Source organism: Electrophorus electricus, chromosome 11, assembly GCF_041902795.1.
Source record: "Electrophorus electricus isolate QZ-2024a chromosome 11, ASM4190279v1, whole genome shotgun sequence".
Classification (NCBI taxonomy): Eukaryota; Metazoa; Chordata; class Actinopteri; order Gymnotiformes; family Gymnotidae; genus Electrophorus; species Electrophorus electricus.
The window spans coordinates 23,306,140-23,325,559 of NC_137507.1; the positions used below are offsets into that span (position 1 = coordinate 23,306,140).

Below are 19,420 nucleotides of genomic sequence, written 5' to 3' on the forward strand. Positions count from 1 at the left end.
TATGGGCTTTGGGACGCATAGTAAGCTCACAGTATGAAACAAACGTGTACCAAGACCAATCTTTCACTTCAGCATTTCCTCTTTACAGCATTTCTAAAATTTAAAATATTGTATTTTCTCCCTCAATTTAAGGCCTCTAAAAATACTTTAAGACAAACATGTATGTAACGTATGCTGGTTTTCAGCACACAGGGTACCAGTTGAAAGTTTGGACACACCTATTCTTTGTTTTTATTATTTTCTACATTAAAAAAAAAAAAAACAGGTAAGTGTCCCCGTTGTCATGGTACCGAGTTACTTCCGTGTTTTCGTCCGTTTCCATGGTTCAGTGTCTCCTCCCCTTTGTGTCCAGCTGTTTGTGTCCAGAGTTTGTCCCTAATTACATGCCTATGTATACCCCGTTCCCGCGTCTCTTGTTTATCGGTCATTCATTGTGTTTCTGGTAAGATCCCGTTTGTCATAGCCCCTCGCTCATATGTGTTTAGTTAGATCTCGTTTGTCCTCGCTCATATGTGTTTAGTTAGATCTCGTTTGTCCTCGCTCATGTGTTTAGTTATCTCCTGTTTATCTCGCTTCTCCTTCTAGTTCTCTTTGTCTAGTCACCCACGCTGTCTGTGTTGCTTTCCTTGTTTAGTTCTGTTACCTGTGTCTTCGTCGTGAATATTGTTTATCTTACGTAGCCCGGTTCTGTGTTACTCTCGCTTGCCTAGTCTTAATGCTCATCGTTGTATTTATCATTGTTGTTCTCCGTTAGTCTTCACTAACTACGTCCTTTTTTTCCAGTTCCCGTACTCACATTGTTAGCCTGTTTTGTTCTGTGATTGTCTTTATTAAACCTCTTATTTATTTATTCGATTATATTTGTCACTCTCTTTATGGCAGCCCTCGTTAGTTCCGTTCCGCATAAAATCCAAGGCGCCGTCACCTCGCAAGTGTGTTCGCATATCACCCCTCTCACGTTACAGTAAGGTATCAAACCAATGAAATAATACATATGCAATTATGCTATGTCAACAAATTTTGACTCTTAGATTTTAGATTCTTCAAAGTAACTTTCCTATACTTTTGTCAGCTTTGCATGTGCTTGGTGTTCTCTTAACCAGCTTCATGAGACAGCCACCTATTTTCCATCAGTCTTCAGGACATTCTCACATATGCAAAGCACTTGCAGGGTAAGGAACTAAAGCTCTGGTTTACTGAGGTGCATCTAAAAGTGTGTGTGTGTTGAAAATGAATTCATATATAGGTTAACACCTTTCCCATCTTATATTAGCCTTAGAAATTTAAGGATAATCCATTAAATTAAAATGCTTTTATTATTAATAAAAGCATACATTGAGTCAGATGTGTCCAAACTTTCAGATACTGTAGTGGTGACACATGTCTACATCTTCTGGCTGTTTGGTCACAATGGGGTCAGTCAGTCAGTCAGTCAGTCAGTCAGTCAGTCAGTCAGTCAGTCAGTCAGTCAGTCAGTCAGTCAGTCAGTCAGTCAGTCTGTCAGTCAGTCAGTCTGTCAGTCTGTCAGTCTGTCAGTCTGTCAGTCTCTTAGTCTCTTTTTTACAAAGGAAAACAAGGCAGTTGGGTCCTCAGACGACGTGCATCTCTGATTAAAATCTAGTGAAACATCTTATTTAGTAGATCTTAATGATAACTATCAGGATATAAGGATCATTTTTGACAAAGTATACCAAAATGAAATTGTTTCTCAGATTTAAGCAAAACAAATAATGTTAAAGAAATTAACATGAATTATCACTATTAAATGTTCGGTTTAACAGCAAGACTTGAAAAAGGCATTGGGGTAAAGAAGGTTCAATGTCACTGAATAATATAATTGAATTCTGCAGTTTTAGATTTTGAGTCATCCTCAAGGAAAGAAATACTAGTGCTGTATTACATTTTCTACTGCCTCTAAGAGAAGGAAAGTCATTGTGTTAAATGGCAAAAAGCTCATTCTGTAGGAGGTGTTTCTGCTGTTCGAATATATGCTGTTAGAATCTTTTCTCCTGTAGGTGTCAGTCTACACAACAGTAGTACAGAATATTATTCCAGTTGAACTGGCAGGCAATGTAGTAGAATAAGAGTGTAAATTGGTGCCATAGTCTGCCAGATTTGCTTGAGTGAAATATCTCTACCTGTTGTACTGAGGGATAGCTCATGACACAGCATATGAAAAGTTAAATCATAATGGGTAGATAAATCTCAAACTAAATAATTTTGCATTATTTAACTATAGCCACTTTTCCACGTAGGGCCAAACAGTTACTAAGGACATGTCGTGTGCTTCCATACTTTTACTAAGGACATGCCATGACCTTTTGTACTATTTTGGGCTCTTGAGACTTGTGGTTTCTTTTTCCACCAGTGTTGCACTGGAAATCAGAACCAGTAAGTATTTGTGGTGATGAGTTCTTGCCTTAATTATGCCACTAAACAACTCAGGTTGCTGGATGTCTCTGAGAAGATGGTTAATTTGGAGTTCTTTGGACTGTTAGTGTTTTTTATGTGTGCAAAACAGCACAAAATGTATTGTCATAAATGTTGAACATGGTGGAATGAATTTACCTTGGCTGTCAGTACAGCTGAGATAATAACTGTCTTCAGATGAAGAATGAACACTCATCTATACAATGATTCACTAAGCTTATGTCATGGTTGGCCGGCCATCCAGCAGGAAGGACACACCCACTCCTGCTAGGGATCTTGCCACACACCCACTCCTGCTAGGGATCTTGCCACACACCCACACTGCTCCCAATCCCCTGCCTAATGATAGACAATAAGGAGCTGGTGTTTATTTCACCTATTTAAACCCACAGACCCCAGATGATAGCGCTGACCTCAGACTGAGAGTGTACCCGCCCCAGCGCTACCACTCATGAAGAGGATAACTTTTTGTTGCGTCAGTACTTCTATTGGTCATTCCCTTATGGTTAATAAAGAGCACTTCCTCACCACCCCGCCTCTTGCTTCCTCTGTGCTGTCTGTATCACGTTTTAAAAATGCACTTAAAAATCTTTTACTCTTTCCTTTTACACTCTAGCCAGAGCTTTCTTAACACTGACCTATCTCCTCTCACATTTGTATTTGATAGAGATTAATAGCACTTCTGTAAACTGCTCTGGATTGTAAATGAAGAGGTTTACCTCCACTCAGAACATAGAATCCCTATATCATTAAACCATCCTACCTGAACAGATTTACTGCTCTCAGCATGGTTAGCTAAGTGTAAACATTCAACTGTGAACCAAATTCATGTGGAAATGCGATTGGAACAGTTACTCTCTGTATTCTCACCTGTTCACCCTACAGTGGAAAAGAGCTTTATTTGTTCTGATACTCATTTACCTCTCCAACACATGACATGGTGTAAATCATCATATCAAACAGCAAGGTACACATTTTTGTAAACAATCAGCATACATTTTTGTTCTGTCCCAGCATCCAACACACCTGATTCAAGAAATGAAAAATGAAAACCTGGTATGCCAGGAAAGACCAAAAATGTGGACTTTCATTGTTTCTGGGACTGGAAATAACTGGTCTAGACAAGAGTTGAGCAAACATCCCTGATATCTCACTATTCTTTCCAGATTTGACTGTCTAAAGTGTTCAATATAAAATAGAAAAAAGGGGTTCTGTCATCAGCCACTCCAGTTTTTGGGAATTGTACAGTGTGACGTGTTTCTTTAGGTTCCAAAGGTTTTCGATCCAGTTCAGTGGCTTGAATGGTATGGCAGGTTCTACAAATGTCCACTTTTCTCCTGTATAGTCAAGCGCCCACCTGACTCTGCTTTTGGAAGTTGGAAGTTGTGAACAGAACCTGACTGAACTATACTCTAGTGTGTTGGGTATCAGTGAGAGACAGGGGAGATAGAGTTGCATCGGTTACAGTGGTAAAATGCTGATCAATGCATATGCGGTTGCCAGGTAAGTCTTTCCAATGTTACCTTCCTTTAGAAATGCAGAGAGGGCAGTAGAGATAAGTTATGGCCAATGACAAAACATTCAGCGTTTTTGAAGTGACTAAACACGCTACGAGGAATCCAATCAATGACTCAGTTATGACCGAAAGCATAACATGCTGCTTTGGACCTCATGGAGCAATAATCAATAAGTGTGATGGTGTAGCTAGAGATGGAATTTACTCCATGGTCCAACAGGGAATGGTATGAGCTGTAGAGGATCTGCAAACACATAGTGATCAGAGCATGCACACAGATCTAATCCTGGATCAATGCAGCCATTCTTGTTAATAAGCTTTGCTTTGTCAGCACTTCCCTGACCAGCAGGATGGACTAGATCATAAGGAGAGCACATCAGGTACAAATATTATCTGAACATCGAGACTATAGTGGGAGGAATTCCTGGAAGTAATGCATGGCAGTAAAGGATCAAATGAAGCCAAGGTGGAGCTTCCTAGTAGCATCTGCTTTACAGCAAGAAACTTTTCTCAGTTTCCTCAGTGCACATAGGCTGACTTTTTGTCGAGACAAGCATGAAGTAGTTAAGTCATCATCATGTGACCATGTGATTCAGCAGGCACTGTTGAATGTTTGTTGGTGTGGAATACCAGCATCCTACAGCACGATGGATCCTTAACTTTACTAAGAGGTTTTAAATGACAAGACACAAGATGTGTTGATGTGTTGGTGGACAGCTCAATAGAAAAAAAATGGTTCATAATAAAGATGTACATCCTGAGATCCCAACTATGTTTTATTGAGTCCTGTAGGTGCTTGTGGAACACACCATTTCTTATTGTTTACAACTGACATTAGCAGAGTGACTGTTAAGCAGGCTCCTATAACTTTATGTGCATTATCTGCCTATGTAATTACATGAAACAAATTTATGTCCTGTAACATCTCACTAACCTGGAAAATTCCACAACAACAAACATTCTTTCACTAACATGTTCCTTAATGTGTGTGTGTGTGTGTGTGTGTGTGTGTTTTGTTGTTGTTGTTGCTGTTTTTTGTTTGTTTGTTTGTTTAAGGTAGGCTGCAATAATCATTTGAAATCCTGGGGATTGATCTGATTGGTAAAATGGCCACATTTAGCAATCACTAAATGTCATATTTGATTACAACAGCAAATGGCATGAAATTTTCACAATTATGTAAAAGCCAGCAGGAAATGTTGCATTGTTAAGTTCTTTTATAAACTTAGGGCACCACAAAGAAGTCTGAGCGATTTGAATACAGAGGTCATTGTTTAGTTGAATGGGCATGAATTTAATCAAGACAAATTTAATCAAGACAAATTTCAGACAAATTCAGAGTTCTGCTGTGAAATTGATTGCTTAAAAACAATCACACTTTAGTTGTATTAAATGGAAAAAACAAGACTATAGCTATCTCTATCTCTAAACTGGTCAGTGGGGAACTATGCTCCTTTCTTACTGTGAAAGTAAGCCCCTGCTCACCATAGCTCCCTCGGATGTACTCGTGTACTGGTGAAAAAATAATGGAAAGCGTATTAATAAATAGTTCTGTAGTGCACTTTGTTAAATTGGACCGCAGATAATTACAAAGTTAATTTAATAAAAATTGTGAATCAATATTTTTCTACCAAAATAGCTTTAATAACTTTAGTTTAATAACTTTAGGTAACTGTAACTATAACTACAGTGACACTACAGAGACACCAGTGACACTAGTAAAAAAAAGAAATCAAAAAGTTCTATTTATTTTTCTAGAACCTTCTGCAACTGACAACAATAGACATAGGACAACTATATCAACCCATTACTGTTTGGACTGGGACCCAATAAATAAACAATAAACAGCTCTCTGTATATTCTCCTGATATTCAATGTAGAATTATGATGTCAAAACCCAGGGACTTATAATGAGATCTGTTTTTTAAAGTTTCAGTTTAAATGTCTGGCAGTATTGTTGGGACTCTAGCCGTGTGGAGTCTTTAATTTCTTTTATTTATTGGGGGGTGGGGGGTGGGGTAAACACTCCAGTAAAATTCACTGTCAATGAGAACATCCAGAAGAAAACAGAGAAAACACAGCTCAAAAGAAAGCAAAATGTTTCTGCATAGGTCCTAAAGTTCTGGAGTTGAATGTATGAAACCAAGAAAATAAGAAAAAGGTAGAAACACTGCTGCCTTGACTCCTACACACCACTGCTTTAGAGGGGGACGTATAGATCTACTGGATGAAAAAAGGTGTTTCAACTCTGTAAGTTAATGTCGATCACTCGAAGCATTTTAAAGAACATTCTACATACCATGCACGATCCATTCCAAAGCCAACACCTCAAAATTTGTCTGCACTGGAGCCAAGGGGTTGAGGGCTGTCCGCCATGTGTTGCGTCATCCCCCCATGTAAAATAAAATTTCACAGACCAACGACAAAGCAAAGTCTGCTCCCTTTGTACACAATGGATGCTGTTTGTCATCATAAACATCATCAGTTTAGTTTATAAAGCACCTTTTCAATGCTCAAGGTCACTTAACAGAGTACAGAAACATAGAACATGGCCATATAAAGCTTAGCACAGTGTGAGGGACCGAAGAGCCAGGCACAGCATGCAGATTAATATCCTCCAGGGGAATTTTGTTAATCCAAAAAGAAATCCATAATCAGACATCAACACATGAATAATTGCTTTGGGTCCGTACATCCGGCCTGGCTAACTTCATTTGGTATATACAGTGTATATGCCAAACAGTAAATATATTGTAGTAACATAAGATAGCTAACTAACTAGCAATTAGCCACATTTTCAGTCATTTATAAAAAAGAAAACGTGGATAAAGAAGCACAGGAATTTCATTCAGCACAGCAAATAATCATTTTAAATAGTTCATGTAACAGGCAGCATTTCTGCTGTCATAACGAAAAGAGATTAGCCAGACCAGTCCAGCAACTAGCAACTGCTTACATGCTTTCCAGAAGCATTTACTGTGGGAGAGAAAAACAAACGGCACCCCTGACCATTTTCTGATGGTTAAGCCTTAAATGCATACCAACCAACTTCATAAAGAAACAAGATATTATAAATACATTATATACTTTTTTGTTTCTTTATTTGCTTGGGAGGCATCTGGGGAGCTGATCATTTGTTGCTGTGCTCCTGGACACACCACAGGCCTCCTAGACCACAGCACCTTTCCCCAAACCTGGTAACTCAAATGGAACCATTCCTGTGAATAAAATAAACAAAATAATGACAGTACATCACCGTGGTTGTGTGTGCTCCATCAAAACCCTCTGATGTCGCTAAAGCAATTTAAATTAGGCTAAATCACAAAAATAGCATATGACAAAATATATGCATATAAATATTGTTTAACAAAATTATTTACTGCCCCTTTAATTGTGTGGCTGTAGTCATGAGCACCACACAAATATAGCCTATATGGACAGAAAAGAAAAAAGGTCCTTTTTTGAGATAAGGATTTGAATAATGGATGGGAATTACTATTAAGGAGGGACTGAGAGAAAGAGTTTCTAAGAACTTTAAAAGTTGTGATATTAATATCTCTATTATCCATTGAGGCCAGTATACAACTAGGAAATGAGGAGTCTCTTCTTAGCTTACATTATGGTGCATGGAGTAACATATGAATAAAGAAACTCAGCCAGGCAAGACAAAAGCAAAGCCGTTAAGAAAAATAAGTGTTAAGGAAAAAAAAAATTTTGATAAGGAAAATCTTAATAAAGACTTTCATAAATATAACTGATAAGTTCTGATTCTTTCATGTGAGTAAAAACCCTGACAGCAGTGTTATGAACATAATGTAACCTGCTGAGGGATTTGACAGGAGACCATATAAGGCTGTGTTGCTATATTCCACCCGAAAGGTAATAAGAGCATTAAAAGGACTTTCTGCATCTGACATAGAAAGAGAAGGTCACAGGCAGTCGGGTAATACTATGAAAGTGGTACAAGACAGACTTAACAGTGGAAGAAATGGGCGCATTAAAGTGGTGTGTAAGAGCCAAAAATTACATCCAAATTATGGGCTGTCAGAGAGGGCTTAACTAGCACTCAACCTGGCAGTAACAAAACTTCACAGTTTAGAGAAAAAGGATTTTCGGTACCAAGGAATATCATTTTGCAAAAACGTCACCAAGCGAGATGACGTTAGATGACAGCATGTGATGACACCTATAATGTAAGATGACAGCACTTGATGACAGCCTACGATGTTAAATGACTGTGTTAACAATTCAGCTAATTCAGTTTTAAAGAAGGATAATCAAAAAGTGTGATAGTATATCACAATTATCAGTGAAGAAGGACTGAATATCTATGGCATTTACCTGACACTTTTATCCAAAGTGACTTACAATTATAACTGAATACAATTTGAGCAATTGAGGATTAAGGGCCTTGTTCAGAAGCCCAACAGTAGTATCTTTGCAGCAGTGGAACTTGAACTGGCAACCTTCTGATTACTAGTCAGTTAGCTTACCCCCTGGGATGCCACTGCCCAAGGACCAATATGTTTGCAAACCAAGTGTTCAAGGGAGCAGACATTTTGAAAATGAAGAGACTGAACATGAAGATTGCTGTGAAACACTAGTCCTCTGGCTTTTGGGTCAAAGTTAGGACAGAACTATAGCCCAAAAGAATGAGAAAATTCAAGTTAAATTAAATCCTTTGGTAATTGCCACATTTCTCTGAAGAGGAGCATGTCCAAGGTTTTGTCTGATGTTGACTCTCTGAGTTTTGTGATTTACTAGACACTGACCTACAGTTTAATAGTTGAAGTTGTTGAGAAAAATTGTTGAGAAGAGTAAACATGAGCTTCCAAATTTCTTCCATATTTTATCAGTAGGACTACTACAGAGTCTAGATATTTACTTATAAGATGCATATACTTCCTTATGTTTATGTAAGTTCACTTTGTAAGTTCATTGACACCTAAGTAATAAAATGATTTAATGGCCTATTAACAAAAACAAACGGGTCATTTCGGTGTCCATCGAAATACCATCAGTTGTAAAAAAGGGTGGCCATCACTAAATAGAGGAGCGCGTCTGAGACATCACCTTTTCCAAGCCTATAATGCTGTGGTAAACTCCATACCTCTGCATTTTATGGAGGAATTAGCCTACTCCAACACCATAAACTACTGGGAATATCATCTTCTCTGGTAAGCACACTTGTGTGACTTTAATATCTAATATTATGTTCTGATCATATGACTTCTTTGTGTGTATTTTTGCCAATTACTTGCATGTTGCCTTTTTATAACTGAAGGTGAGTAGATGAACACTGAAATGTCTTGTTTGTTTTTGTTATAGTCCAGTGATTTTATGAAATGTTGTATAAAACATATTTCCTTGTATGTACTGCATATACTTGCTTGTATTGCATATACCTCTCAGGACAAATTGTAGGTGTAAATATAGCAATACAGACCCAGATTAAACCTTAAACCTAGACTAAAAAGAATGGTGAGTCACCACTGGCACTGCATTTTAGTCCAAGACTAAACTTAAGAGAGATAAGTAAGTTAAAGATAAACAAGTTTCTGATTAATCCGTTCTCTGGTTCTTATCAGTCTGTATTCTTATTGACACCCGGATGCCAATACTCGTTTATCCACTAGAGGTCTTTTCTTGGTAAAGCTGCGGGTTAATGTCTAACGTACACATACAGGTTAACATTTTGCAGTGTTCCCAAGATGTCTTTGTCAAAGAAACTGAAGGTAGATTCCAGAATGATGATTATTCAAAACCAACTGATTAAATTCACTTTTATTTCGGGGAATAAATCACAAACCCATATTTAAACTGACGGAGAAATTGTACTATAGTTACGGCGGGCCCTAGAGTGACGTAGAAATGACTTAACGGAAGTTGGTAAACGATTGGATAACCGTTTAAATACCCTATTCTGATTGGTTAAGGCATTGTCTCATTGTCATTGGCTCTGCATTGCAATAGATTGGTTTGAAAATTGCGGCGTGCACTTGGTAAATTACATGCCGCTGGAGACACAAGTAAGTTTGTCTTTAATCAGAAAAATCACAGGTTAGTTAGTGACCGTAGTGTTAAATTAGATGTAAATTAGGAATTCTTGATGTATATAGCATGCGTTGCAATTTTCACAGAGAATATCGGACTTTTTAATCGCAAATCTGATGTTTTTTGTTAAGTTATAGACTCATTTCAGTTGTTTCAACAAACTCAAAGCATACAACTGTCTGATTTACTAGAAGGCCTATAACTACTGTTAAGATGCTGTTCTTTTTGTTTATTTAAGATCCGATGCAATGTTACAAAATGAGGACGCAGCGCAGCTCCAGTGTAGTGTCGCAGTGGAATCTCTGAATGCATCGGGTCAAGCCATCAAACGTCAAGTATTTCGCAAGGCAGTCGTAACATTAGGAAGAAACGAATTTGAAGAGATGATCCTGCGTGTCTACGACGGAAAGATCCCCCAAAACTTCGTGCTGCGTGATTTCCAGCTCTTTACTCGGTTTACCAGAGAAGGCAAATGCACCCTTAAATTCGTGCCGGAAAACACACAAGTCCTCATTTCGAACTGTCCGCCTGCGCATTTAAATACGTTTCTCAAGATTTTGAGTATAAAGCACCAGGCTTCGAAGGCTAACAAACCTCTTGGTGACAGAGCAAAACTGCGCGCCGGTGTTCCGCGCAGCTTTGAGACCATCAGCCCTTTGCAACAAAAAGATGTGCAGCGAGCCAACGATATGCGCAGTAAAGTCAACACGCCGCTGCACCTGAAGGAGAGATCTGCCAATAAAATGGTTGACGGCCGACAACAGGTTAAAAGGCCAAGAGCCAACTGTGACAGCAGCCCGGTATGATCATCAGTTGTGTGCCTCATCTGCAGAGAATTGTGCTTGGGGCAGTTGTCAGCGGGATATGTCTGTCAGCAGTTTGATTGCATCTCATAAAGGCCATCAGGAGGTATCTATTGTTCTGAGGTGTTTAATCCTCAGGTGAGACTGAAGTGCCAACTCTGTGTTTTAGGTGAAATCTCTCCATCCTAGCAAAAAACCAGTGCTGGTCTTGCCAATGGTCCAAAAGCTCAGCAAAGAACAGACTGCCGTGCTGAATGCAGTCTTGAGTGGGAAGAATGTCTTTTTCACAGGAAGTGCAGGTAGTTTGTATGAACACTCCCTTTTCGTGGAAATCACAATCCCCCATTTGCAGATGCTCATTTTCTTTTTTTGGCAATAATATTTCACACTTTTAATGACACTCTTTAGTTAGTGTTGTTTTTTTTGTTTATTTTTTATTATTATTTGGTTACATTTCTTTAATGGTGTCCTTGACATTAGGCCCTGTGACTTTATTTATGATCTGTTTTGAAGGTGCAGTTCTCTTTCAGGTACAGGGAAGTCTTTCCTGTTGAAGAGGATAGTGGGTTCCCTGCCCCCAAAAGGCACATTTGCTACTGCCAGTACTGGTGTGGCTGCTTGTCACATAGGAGGGACAACACTTCATAGTTTTGCAGGTTAGAAATATGCCAATCAAGGCCGAATGCCCCTACAGCATGTAGTGGTTTGGAAATGGAACCTCTCTTGACCCCCCCCCCCCCCCCAGGTGGTCAAAGCGTGTGTTGCCTTACTGTGTAGGAAATGCCTTTTGATTTCATGTAATGCATCTTATTGTAATGTAGATGCTGCGTAATTGATGTGGCTGTTTGAGGGTGCTTCTCCAGTGACTGTGCCCAGTAGTGATTACTTGTTTAATCACACTACACGCACACATCGTAGCACAGTGTCCCTCTGTGTTTAAAAACATCTGTGATGGGAGCTGTGGTGTTGAAATGTGCTGAAGGGATGCAGTGTATGACTGTGGGCTGTGCTTTTTTTTTTTTTTTTGCTGTCAGGAATCGGGTCCGGTTCAGCCCCCCTGGAGCAGTGCCTGGAGCTGGCGCAGCGTCCCGGAGTACGGCAGCACTGGACCATCTGCAAACACCTCATCATCGACGAGGTCTCCATGGTGGATGGCCAGTTCTTTGACAAGCTTGAAGCCATAGCCCGGCATGTAGATGTTTGGTTTATTCAGGGATCTTTCTATGGTTCTCGGTTGCTATGCAAGAGTTGCTTAACTGTAGAATAAGAACAAAAAGGATTCCGTTTGGTCTTTAAACTTTCATGGTTATCCCCTAAGGAGGCACTGGGAAGTCAAATGGTAAATATGTAGCAGCAATATGCAATGAAATTAAATTGATGCTGTAAAATGTGATTTTAATGTGCATTTAGAGACTGCTGATTGACTAGTTTATAGTTTTCACGCAGGTGGTATAATACTTATCTAATACATCCTTAATCATTATCTAGTTGCTTTGGGTGGTCTGTTTCTGCATCAACACAATTTAATGGTAATTGACATCCTCTCAAATAATATTCTCAGCAGAGCACAGTTAGAAAAGGAAAGCTTGTTTTATTCTTTGATTAGGTGACCTTTCCTTCACCATGGTGTGAAGGTGCTAATGAACTGTGACGGTGGTTCTAGGTCTATCCGAGGATCCACGGAGCCGTTTGGGGGTATTCAGCTAATCGTGTGTGGAGACTTTCTTCAGCTTCCTCCTGTTGCCAAAGGAAAGGAGAAACCTAGCTTTTGTTTCCAGGTGTGGAGTCATTAGAAGCGACATGTTCATGGGTATGCTGATGGGAGTCTTGTCCAGGCCAAGATGCTTGGCAGGTGTGTGGTGCAGTATAATGACTCTTCCCGGTGTCCATTCGTGGTCCCCTGCAGGCCAGGAGCTGGAGAAAGTGCATCCACATGAGCATGGAGCTGACGGAGGTGCGGCGGCAGAATGACCAGTCATTCATTTCCCTGCTGCAGGCCGTGAGGGTGGGCAGGTATGCAACCCTGAGAAGCCTCACCCCTAGGGTGTGGACACAGTTAGCCACTCCTTCCCAACCTCAATTGTCCACTGTGCATTGCTGGCCAATGAGAGGTTTGTCTCCCATGACCTAAACCCAATCAATCAGGTTGTGACTGGAATAGTTACATTGATTTTATACAATGCCTCAGGAAACCTACCTAGAAAAGGCTGCCATCATTAAGTCAAGAAAGTCAAATTGTAACAGTCTGAAATGTCAAGAGGACATCATGAAAGTGTGTAGGTTTTCCACCAACATGCAGTCTGATTCTTGATTCAGCATGCATAATGTTCAATCATATTCTGATTTCTTCCATGCAATTAAGCACCCATTTAACCTTTTTGTAGCATTGCAGTGCAGTGACCTATAGCTTACTCTTCCTCCAGAGTCACGGAGGAGGTCACCGCCAAGCTTCTGAAAAGTGCCAATAATTGCATCGAAAGGGAGGGTATCCTGGCAACAAGGCTGTGCACACACAAGGATGATGTCGAGCTCACTAATGACAATAAACTCAAGCAGTTACCAGGTTTGCTATAACCACATCAAGCTGTGCATGTTTTCACGTGTTGATGACTCTCCATGATGTTCCTAGTTTCTGAGTATGAAAGTCCTGTGAGGTGTGATGGTTGTGCAACATTTGCTGGAAAGTTAGTTTATTTTTCCCTGTCAGAGAGGCTTTCTGAGATGTTCACATGCTCGTTAGATCTACGTTCTCGCATGTGGGCTTTCCAAGTTGGAAGGGAGTGGGGGGGTGTGCAGTTCTGTACACCTTGTGTATTATTTATATAATGTACATGCATATGATGCATCTTCCAGCTTGTTCTTCATAAAGATGTTGCACAGTTAAACATCATCTCAGTGCACCCATTTCGTATCAAACGTAGGGCCCTTGCACACGTACGAGGCTGTGGACAGTGATCCAATGCTGGTTAAGATCATTGATGCACAGAGTCCTGTGGGACAAGTGGTTCATCTTAAGGTGGGGACCCAGGTAAGAGCTCGATCATCCCTGACTTCTGCTGCTGTATGCCATTTCACCTCAGATGCTCTCAGTAACGGGCTTGTTTTCGCTTGTGTTTTAGGTCATGCTCACCAAGAATCTGGATGTCCAAAGGGGACTTGTGAATGGTGCAAGAGGGGTTGTGGTTGACTTCTTACCTGGAAACCAGGGTATTGCTTACGGTGTCTTGTAATGTCTTTGCCATTAGCCATTTTAATTCTACAAAACTATGGGGGGAATGTCTTTTGAAGGACCAATTGACCAAAATTGCATTGCTTTTCAAAATAAATTTTTATACTAGCTAACAAGTAATGGAAATGTCACAAATATAAAAAGCAATATTGGGAAAAAAATATATATATATAAAATACAAATATGCAAAAATCAGACTGGAGAGCACAAATGGAATGGGGAGGTGTGTGTGTGTGTGTGTGTGTGTGTGTGTGTGTGTGTGTGTGTGTGTGTGTGTGTGTGTGTGTGTGTGTGTGTGTGTGTGTGTGTGTGTGTGTGTGTGTGTGTGTGTGTGTGTGTAAATGAGTTAAATTTCTAATGAATAAGGCCAGGCTTTTGTGGTGCTAAAGGTGTTGAGGTGGTGCATATGGGAACTCGGGACTGTGGCGCTAAAAGACCTGGTCTGACTGAATGTTTTGCCAAAGGGAAGGCAAGAAGACCAGTATCTGCAGATCTGAGTAAATGAGGTGCTTGGAAGTTCAGAGATGGGAAGGGTCAGGTTTGTGATGACCTTTAATTGGATTGGAGCCATGATGTGAGCTAATGAGTCAGTTGAGTGCCAAGATACAGCTGCAGGTAATGTTGGTGAATGATGGAACTATGAAGCTAAATGAGAAGGAGCTGACCCAAAACACACCTTTTGTGGGACTTCTCAAAAACTGGTACCACGGGGTGGATTAGAATTTGACAGAGGCTCTTTTGTTTGTGGTTGTGGAGTTTTGATGAAGGGTAGTTTGAGTGTATAGAAACTTCACCAGTAGCAAGGTATGTTTACTAGTCAGGAACAACAGAAATATTAAGCTTTAAGAAATAAGTGCTGGTTCAAAAAAAGACGTATTCTTTAATTTTGTGTGTGTGGTCAGAAGGAGCATCATAGAAGGGGGTTATATAAATGGTGACAGCACAAGATAATCAAGTGTTTTGGGTCAGGGAGTAGTTCGCAGATGATGGCAATTTTTATATTAGAAAAACTGGAGAAATTCGAGGTGTAGTTGAACCAGACTGTGTAAAGGATGTCGGTAAGCTTGAAATCTAACATGTATTGGAGGATGGACGGAAGTCGATTTTTACTACTTTTACCCATTTGGTAAAAGGGTGGTGACCGTTTCCCGCAGTAAAGCCAACATACTGCACAGTGATGCAAACGCTACATGTGTGAATGGCCGATGCTGGCCAGAACTGTGACATCCTTTTGGATATGTGGTCAAATTTGCTTCTTTTACTTAAAACACAATTCAGAAATGAGCACAAAGCAGTTGCTGACTTGCAATTGACCAGTTCCTTCAAGTCTATGGAAATGTATGTAGCACAATTTAAGTAATATTAACACAGTGTTTTTATAATGGTCAGTGTGTGGGGTTTTTTTGGGGGTTTTTTTTGTATGTTTTAAGTGCATTTTACTTCCTGACACATGGCGCAAGAAAAATATTTGCGTTGCTCTTCTCCAAATACTGCAGAACTTCATAACAGGTCATCACCCCAAAATGCTGCTAATATGAGCACCAAAATGAAAAGCAAGGTTTTCTGTATTATTCATGCATTTGTGAATCAGTCATGCTGCCATGTATGTTCTTGCCACTGAAGGGTGTGTGTAAACATGTCATCCATCCAAATGTATGGCCCCTCTGACTTCCTCTTTGCCAGGACTCCCGCGCGTGCGTTTCTTGAGCGGGACCGTGGAGGTGGTGAAGCGTGAGCGCTGGGTGTTCAGGGCTGCAGGGGGGCTGTCCCTCAGCCGACAGCAGCTGCCTTTAAAACTGGCCTGGGCCGTCTCCATCCATAAGAGTCAGGTGAGTCCAGACACGTCCCAGGCAACAAGTTTACCTCTACCATTATGACTCATTTGAAGTAAGGTAGCGTAGAAAGCCACTGACTCATACTTGAAGCACCATTTACATCATTTGAGATCTGTTTTATTTCCTGCCTTTCTCGTGTCTCAAATGTCCAAGATTTAAGGGGGGTCATTTTGATTCTATGGGGAGCCCTTCCCATTACCTGAGCTGTGCTTTGGGACACTGTAATGGTTTTAGTGTAATAGTTTGGGGAGGGGGAGGGGGCTTTTTCCCCCTTTTTTGCAGTAATTCAGGCCTCTGTGTGGTCACATTAACCAAACCCTGAAGCTACCACTCAAGCTGTGCACCCCAGTGCTAATGGATTACCATTAGAGCTGTCCTTAGATTGAGAACAGGGTAATCAAACAGACGAGGATTAATGATGATTATATCTGTTTTTGACCTTGCAAAAAAGAGGTAGCTGGAATACAGAAACTCATCTTTCTTCAACCTAATGCCGTGGGCTGTGCAGAAGTGACACACCACTGCAATGCCCTATTGATTCTGACACCTGTGCTGGATTTAAAATGAATGAGGCCAACATTGACACGCATGATGCATGGCTCCCTAGGGCATGACCTTGGACTGTGTCGAGATCTCGCTGGCTCGAGTCTTTGAGAGCGGACAGGCTTACGTTGCTCTGTCTAGGGCCCGGAGCCTTCAGGGGCTCCGTGTGATGGACTTCAACCCGCACGTGGTGCAGGCCAACCAGGATGTGCTCCTCTTCTACAAGAGGCTGAGGATGGACAGGCTTCTCATGCAGGTCAGTGTCAGCATGGTCAAACTCCACGATGGTGCACTCCCGTCGGTATTCCCGACTCAAAGATCACCTCAGTTGGGTGAAATAAGAGGCAGCCTTCGAAGGAGCAAAGATGAAGTGCCGAGATGGATTGTGCATGTCATTTCGCATAATTTGGTATTCCGAAAGATTCCTTTTCAGTGGCAGAAAGTATTGATTTTTCAAGCAGGATTTGTGGCTGAAATACGATACTTAAACTAAAAAGTTTAAAATATCACAAATGATGGATGCCTGGCTTTTAAAAAATAAAATGATAAATTCAGCATGCGCCAATTTTTTATTCAACATTCCATAAATTGGTTTTGGAAAGCAAGTGCGTTATTCTTATAACTTACTTGACTTTGCACTAATGTTTTCCAGTCCTCCATGAGCGACTTTGTGGAAAAACGCAACAAGGAGAATGAAGTTTGGTGAGATGATGTCCATATCCTCATCCAGATGTAGACTGTGTGCATAATTTATTTGTATTCATCATGACTTTGTTTCCCTCCTGAAAACATGCTCTTGCCATAGGTTACATATCCTTTAGGATGTGATTTTATTTATAATTTTGCATATGTTATTTAATGAAGGATTTTTCTGTTTTGACTCCATATTGTTGGCATGGTGAATGTGTGGTTTTATTACAATGTTATTAAGCATTACCATTTATCTGAAGTATTTCATAATTTGCCTTTGGTTGTATTAAAGTAGCATTTGTTGCTTTCAGTTTGGAGACCCTCACTTTTTTTTCTAAAAGGGGGAAAAAAAACAGGGTTTGTGTTCATCTACAGTAAGGTACTATATGCAGTAAGATGTAGGAGCTACTCTTCCCTTTTTTGGTAATGACTTCCACCAAACTAAAATGTGGGCCTTTCTGCAAGCTGCCTGCCATTGAAAACGGAGCATGCAGTAAGGGCACATTCCAGTCAGTTCGACAATGAAACTGCTCCGAAACCAGAGGTCCCTATGAAACTTGTATGCAGAGGTGTTGAGTGCACTGCCTCCTTGTGGCAGCTCTGTATATGACTGACTGCAAAACCAGTATTTTACTTACATTGAGATATGAAACAATGAGCTGAGGTTCAAAGTCTCCTGGTATAGCCCTATACACTCACTGGGCAGTTTAGTAGCAACACCCATCTAGTAAGCACATCTTATTCAAGTCCAGGTGAAATCTATATACTGCTAGTCCTTCAGCAGTGGTCCCTTTCTGACCAGAAGCCTACCGTTGGCTTAGCATTTTTAGGGACTAGGCCCCTCAACTTTTATACAAACAAGGCTGTATGTCATAAATGGTCCAGTGTTTGGAAACTTTGATAAAGGAGGTAGACAAAGTGTACAAGCAAACAGATGAATGTAAGTACAATGCATATTTTTCTAATAAAGGGGTGTGTGTTGTAAGATCCATTTTATTCCTTTACTACGGGGGGAGTCCAATCTTGAAGAAATCTCCGTTTTATTTAGACCTTGCACACATTAAAAATGTTTAAATGATTCACTTGCACAGTGGGCTCATGCATGAGTTCAAACAGTTCCTTTTTGCAGTCTTCTCCCATGTGGGAGGATGTTAAACTAGGTTTCACATGCTTCTAGCTTTTGCCATGCAGGTGCACGCTGCTCAGTTTCAGCACACTTCTGACACTGTTTCTAGGGGGTCCTTCAAAGCACAATCGCAGCTAACAAAGGAAAACCGGCAAAAATGTGATTGTGTCCTGTGAGTCAGTACAGCATATTGCATTTTGTCAGGATTGCTAACTTCCCACCCTTTCCTCCTCTTCTGGGGGATCATCCACCTTTGAGGAGATGACATCTTTCAGCAAAAACAATAAATTATTTTCATCTGTTTGTTCAAGGACACCTTTCCAGCTTGTTGAGCATAGTATTTACATTTAACTAAAGTTCTTTAACGTTTTGAAGTGACACTCAAATGTATATGGGAGAGGGGGGGAAAAAATGCATGTTTCTGTCTTTTGGCCTTGGCTTCATCAGTAAAACGTGATGAGATTGTTTGGCCTGCCGCGGTAGCTGCCCCAGGTTCAGACCACAGATGCAGACATTTGTCATTTATTAATTATATAGGTAATCAAGTGTGGATTTCGCAGTAAAGCATGCATTCAAATTGCATTTTGTGTCTGAGAATTAATTCATTTTGTTTATGATTACAATAATAAAGTGATTTATTGTTATTGATTGAACTATACAAGTATATTATTCATTATACTCTGTACTCTTATTTCAGCTGACTGGTTCTCACAATTAGGCTCTCAGAATTTATGTTGGCCCTTGTTACAAAGCCTGAGTCAGGCCCTTTGTAGATAGACCAGCAGTAGCTACTATGGGTTTGATAAACTGTCAACATATCAAATACAAAATACCGTCTTAGAAATTCATTTGTTTATGGTTACTCAGCTAAGGGACTTATCTAGCTGGCATGGTCATAACTACCCACAAAACAATTGAAAAGTGAAATAAAGTAATATAATGATGCAAAGTTATCTGTGCTCAATTTACTGAATAATTAGCTAGCCATCCTAGCAAGATTAAATCAGTCACATGCTACCCTCTGAGAACATCCCAATCAGGAAACAGACAATAGATATCCTATAAAACGGTAATTGCATGACTTCATGATTTTTTTAATGTCTGATAACCAAACAACAAAAATATTACATTATACCTCACTGTCAGGTCCCCTAAAGGAAAATGCTTTCTTTATGAAAACCAATTTAAAAGCTG

At 40.1% G+C, this 19,420-nt stretch overlaps 1 protein-coding gene and 1 long non-coding RNA gene across 2 annotated transcripts; both read left to right on the forward strand.

Moving 5' to 3' along the window:
- Positions 1 to 347: 347 nt before the first annotated feature.
- Positions 348 to 2,954, forward strand: LOC113589885 (uncharacterized). Its single transcript, XR_003412045.3, has 4 exons — positions 348 to 442; positions 883 to 969; positions 1,104 to 1,172; positions 2,823 to 2,954. It is a non-coding gene; the product is annotated as an uncharacterized LOC113589885 (long non-coding RNA).
- A 6,957-nt stretch (positions 2,955 to 9,911) lies between these two features.
- pif1 (PIF1 5'-to-3' DNA helicase homolog (S. cerevisiae)) lies at positions 9,912 to 18,607 on the forward strand. Its single transcript, XM_027031554.3, has 13 exons — positions 9,912 to 9,975; positions 10,239 to 10,800; positions 10,973 to 11,102; positions 11,334 to 11,459; positions 11,838 to 11,991; positions 12,467 to 12,581; positions 12,710 to 12,816; positions 13,227 to 13,366; positions 13,725 to 13,831; positions 13,923 to 14,010; positions 15,716 to 15,861; positions 16,475 to 16,666; positions 17,063 to 18,607. The coding sequence occupies exons 2-13, from the start codon at positions 10,249 to 10,251 to the stop codon at positions 17,114 to 17,116; spliced, it is 1,911 nt and encodes a 636-aa protein (XP_026887355.2). The 5' UTR covers positions 9,912 to 9,975; positions 10,239 to 10,248; the 3' UTR covers positions 17,117 to 18,607.
- Positions 18,608 to 19,420: the final 813 nt, after the last annotated feature.

Coding starts and splice junctions, on each gene's coding strand:
- pif1 (XM_027031554.3), top strand. CDS start 10,249: ATGTTACAAAATGAGGACGCAGCGCAGCTCCAGTGTAGTGTCGCAGTG. Junction 12,817..13,226: donor CAGGCCGTGAGGGTGGGCAG/GTATGCAACCCT, acceptor CTCTTCCTCCAG/AGTCACGGAGGAGGTCACCG. Junction 13,832..13,922: donor ATCTTAAGGTGGGGACCCAG/GTAAGAGCTCGA, acceptor CTTGTGTTTTAG/GTCATGCTCACCAAGAATCT.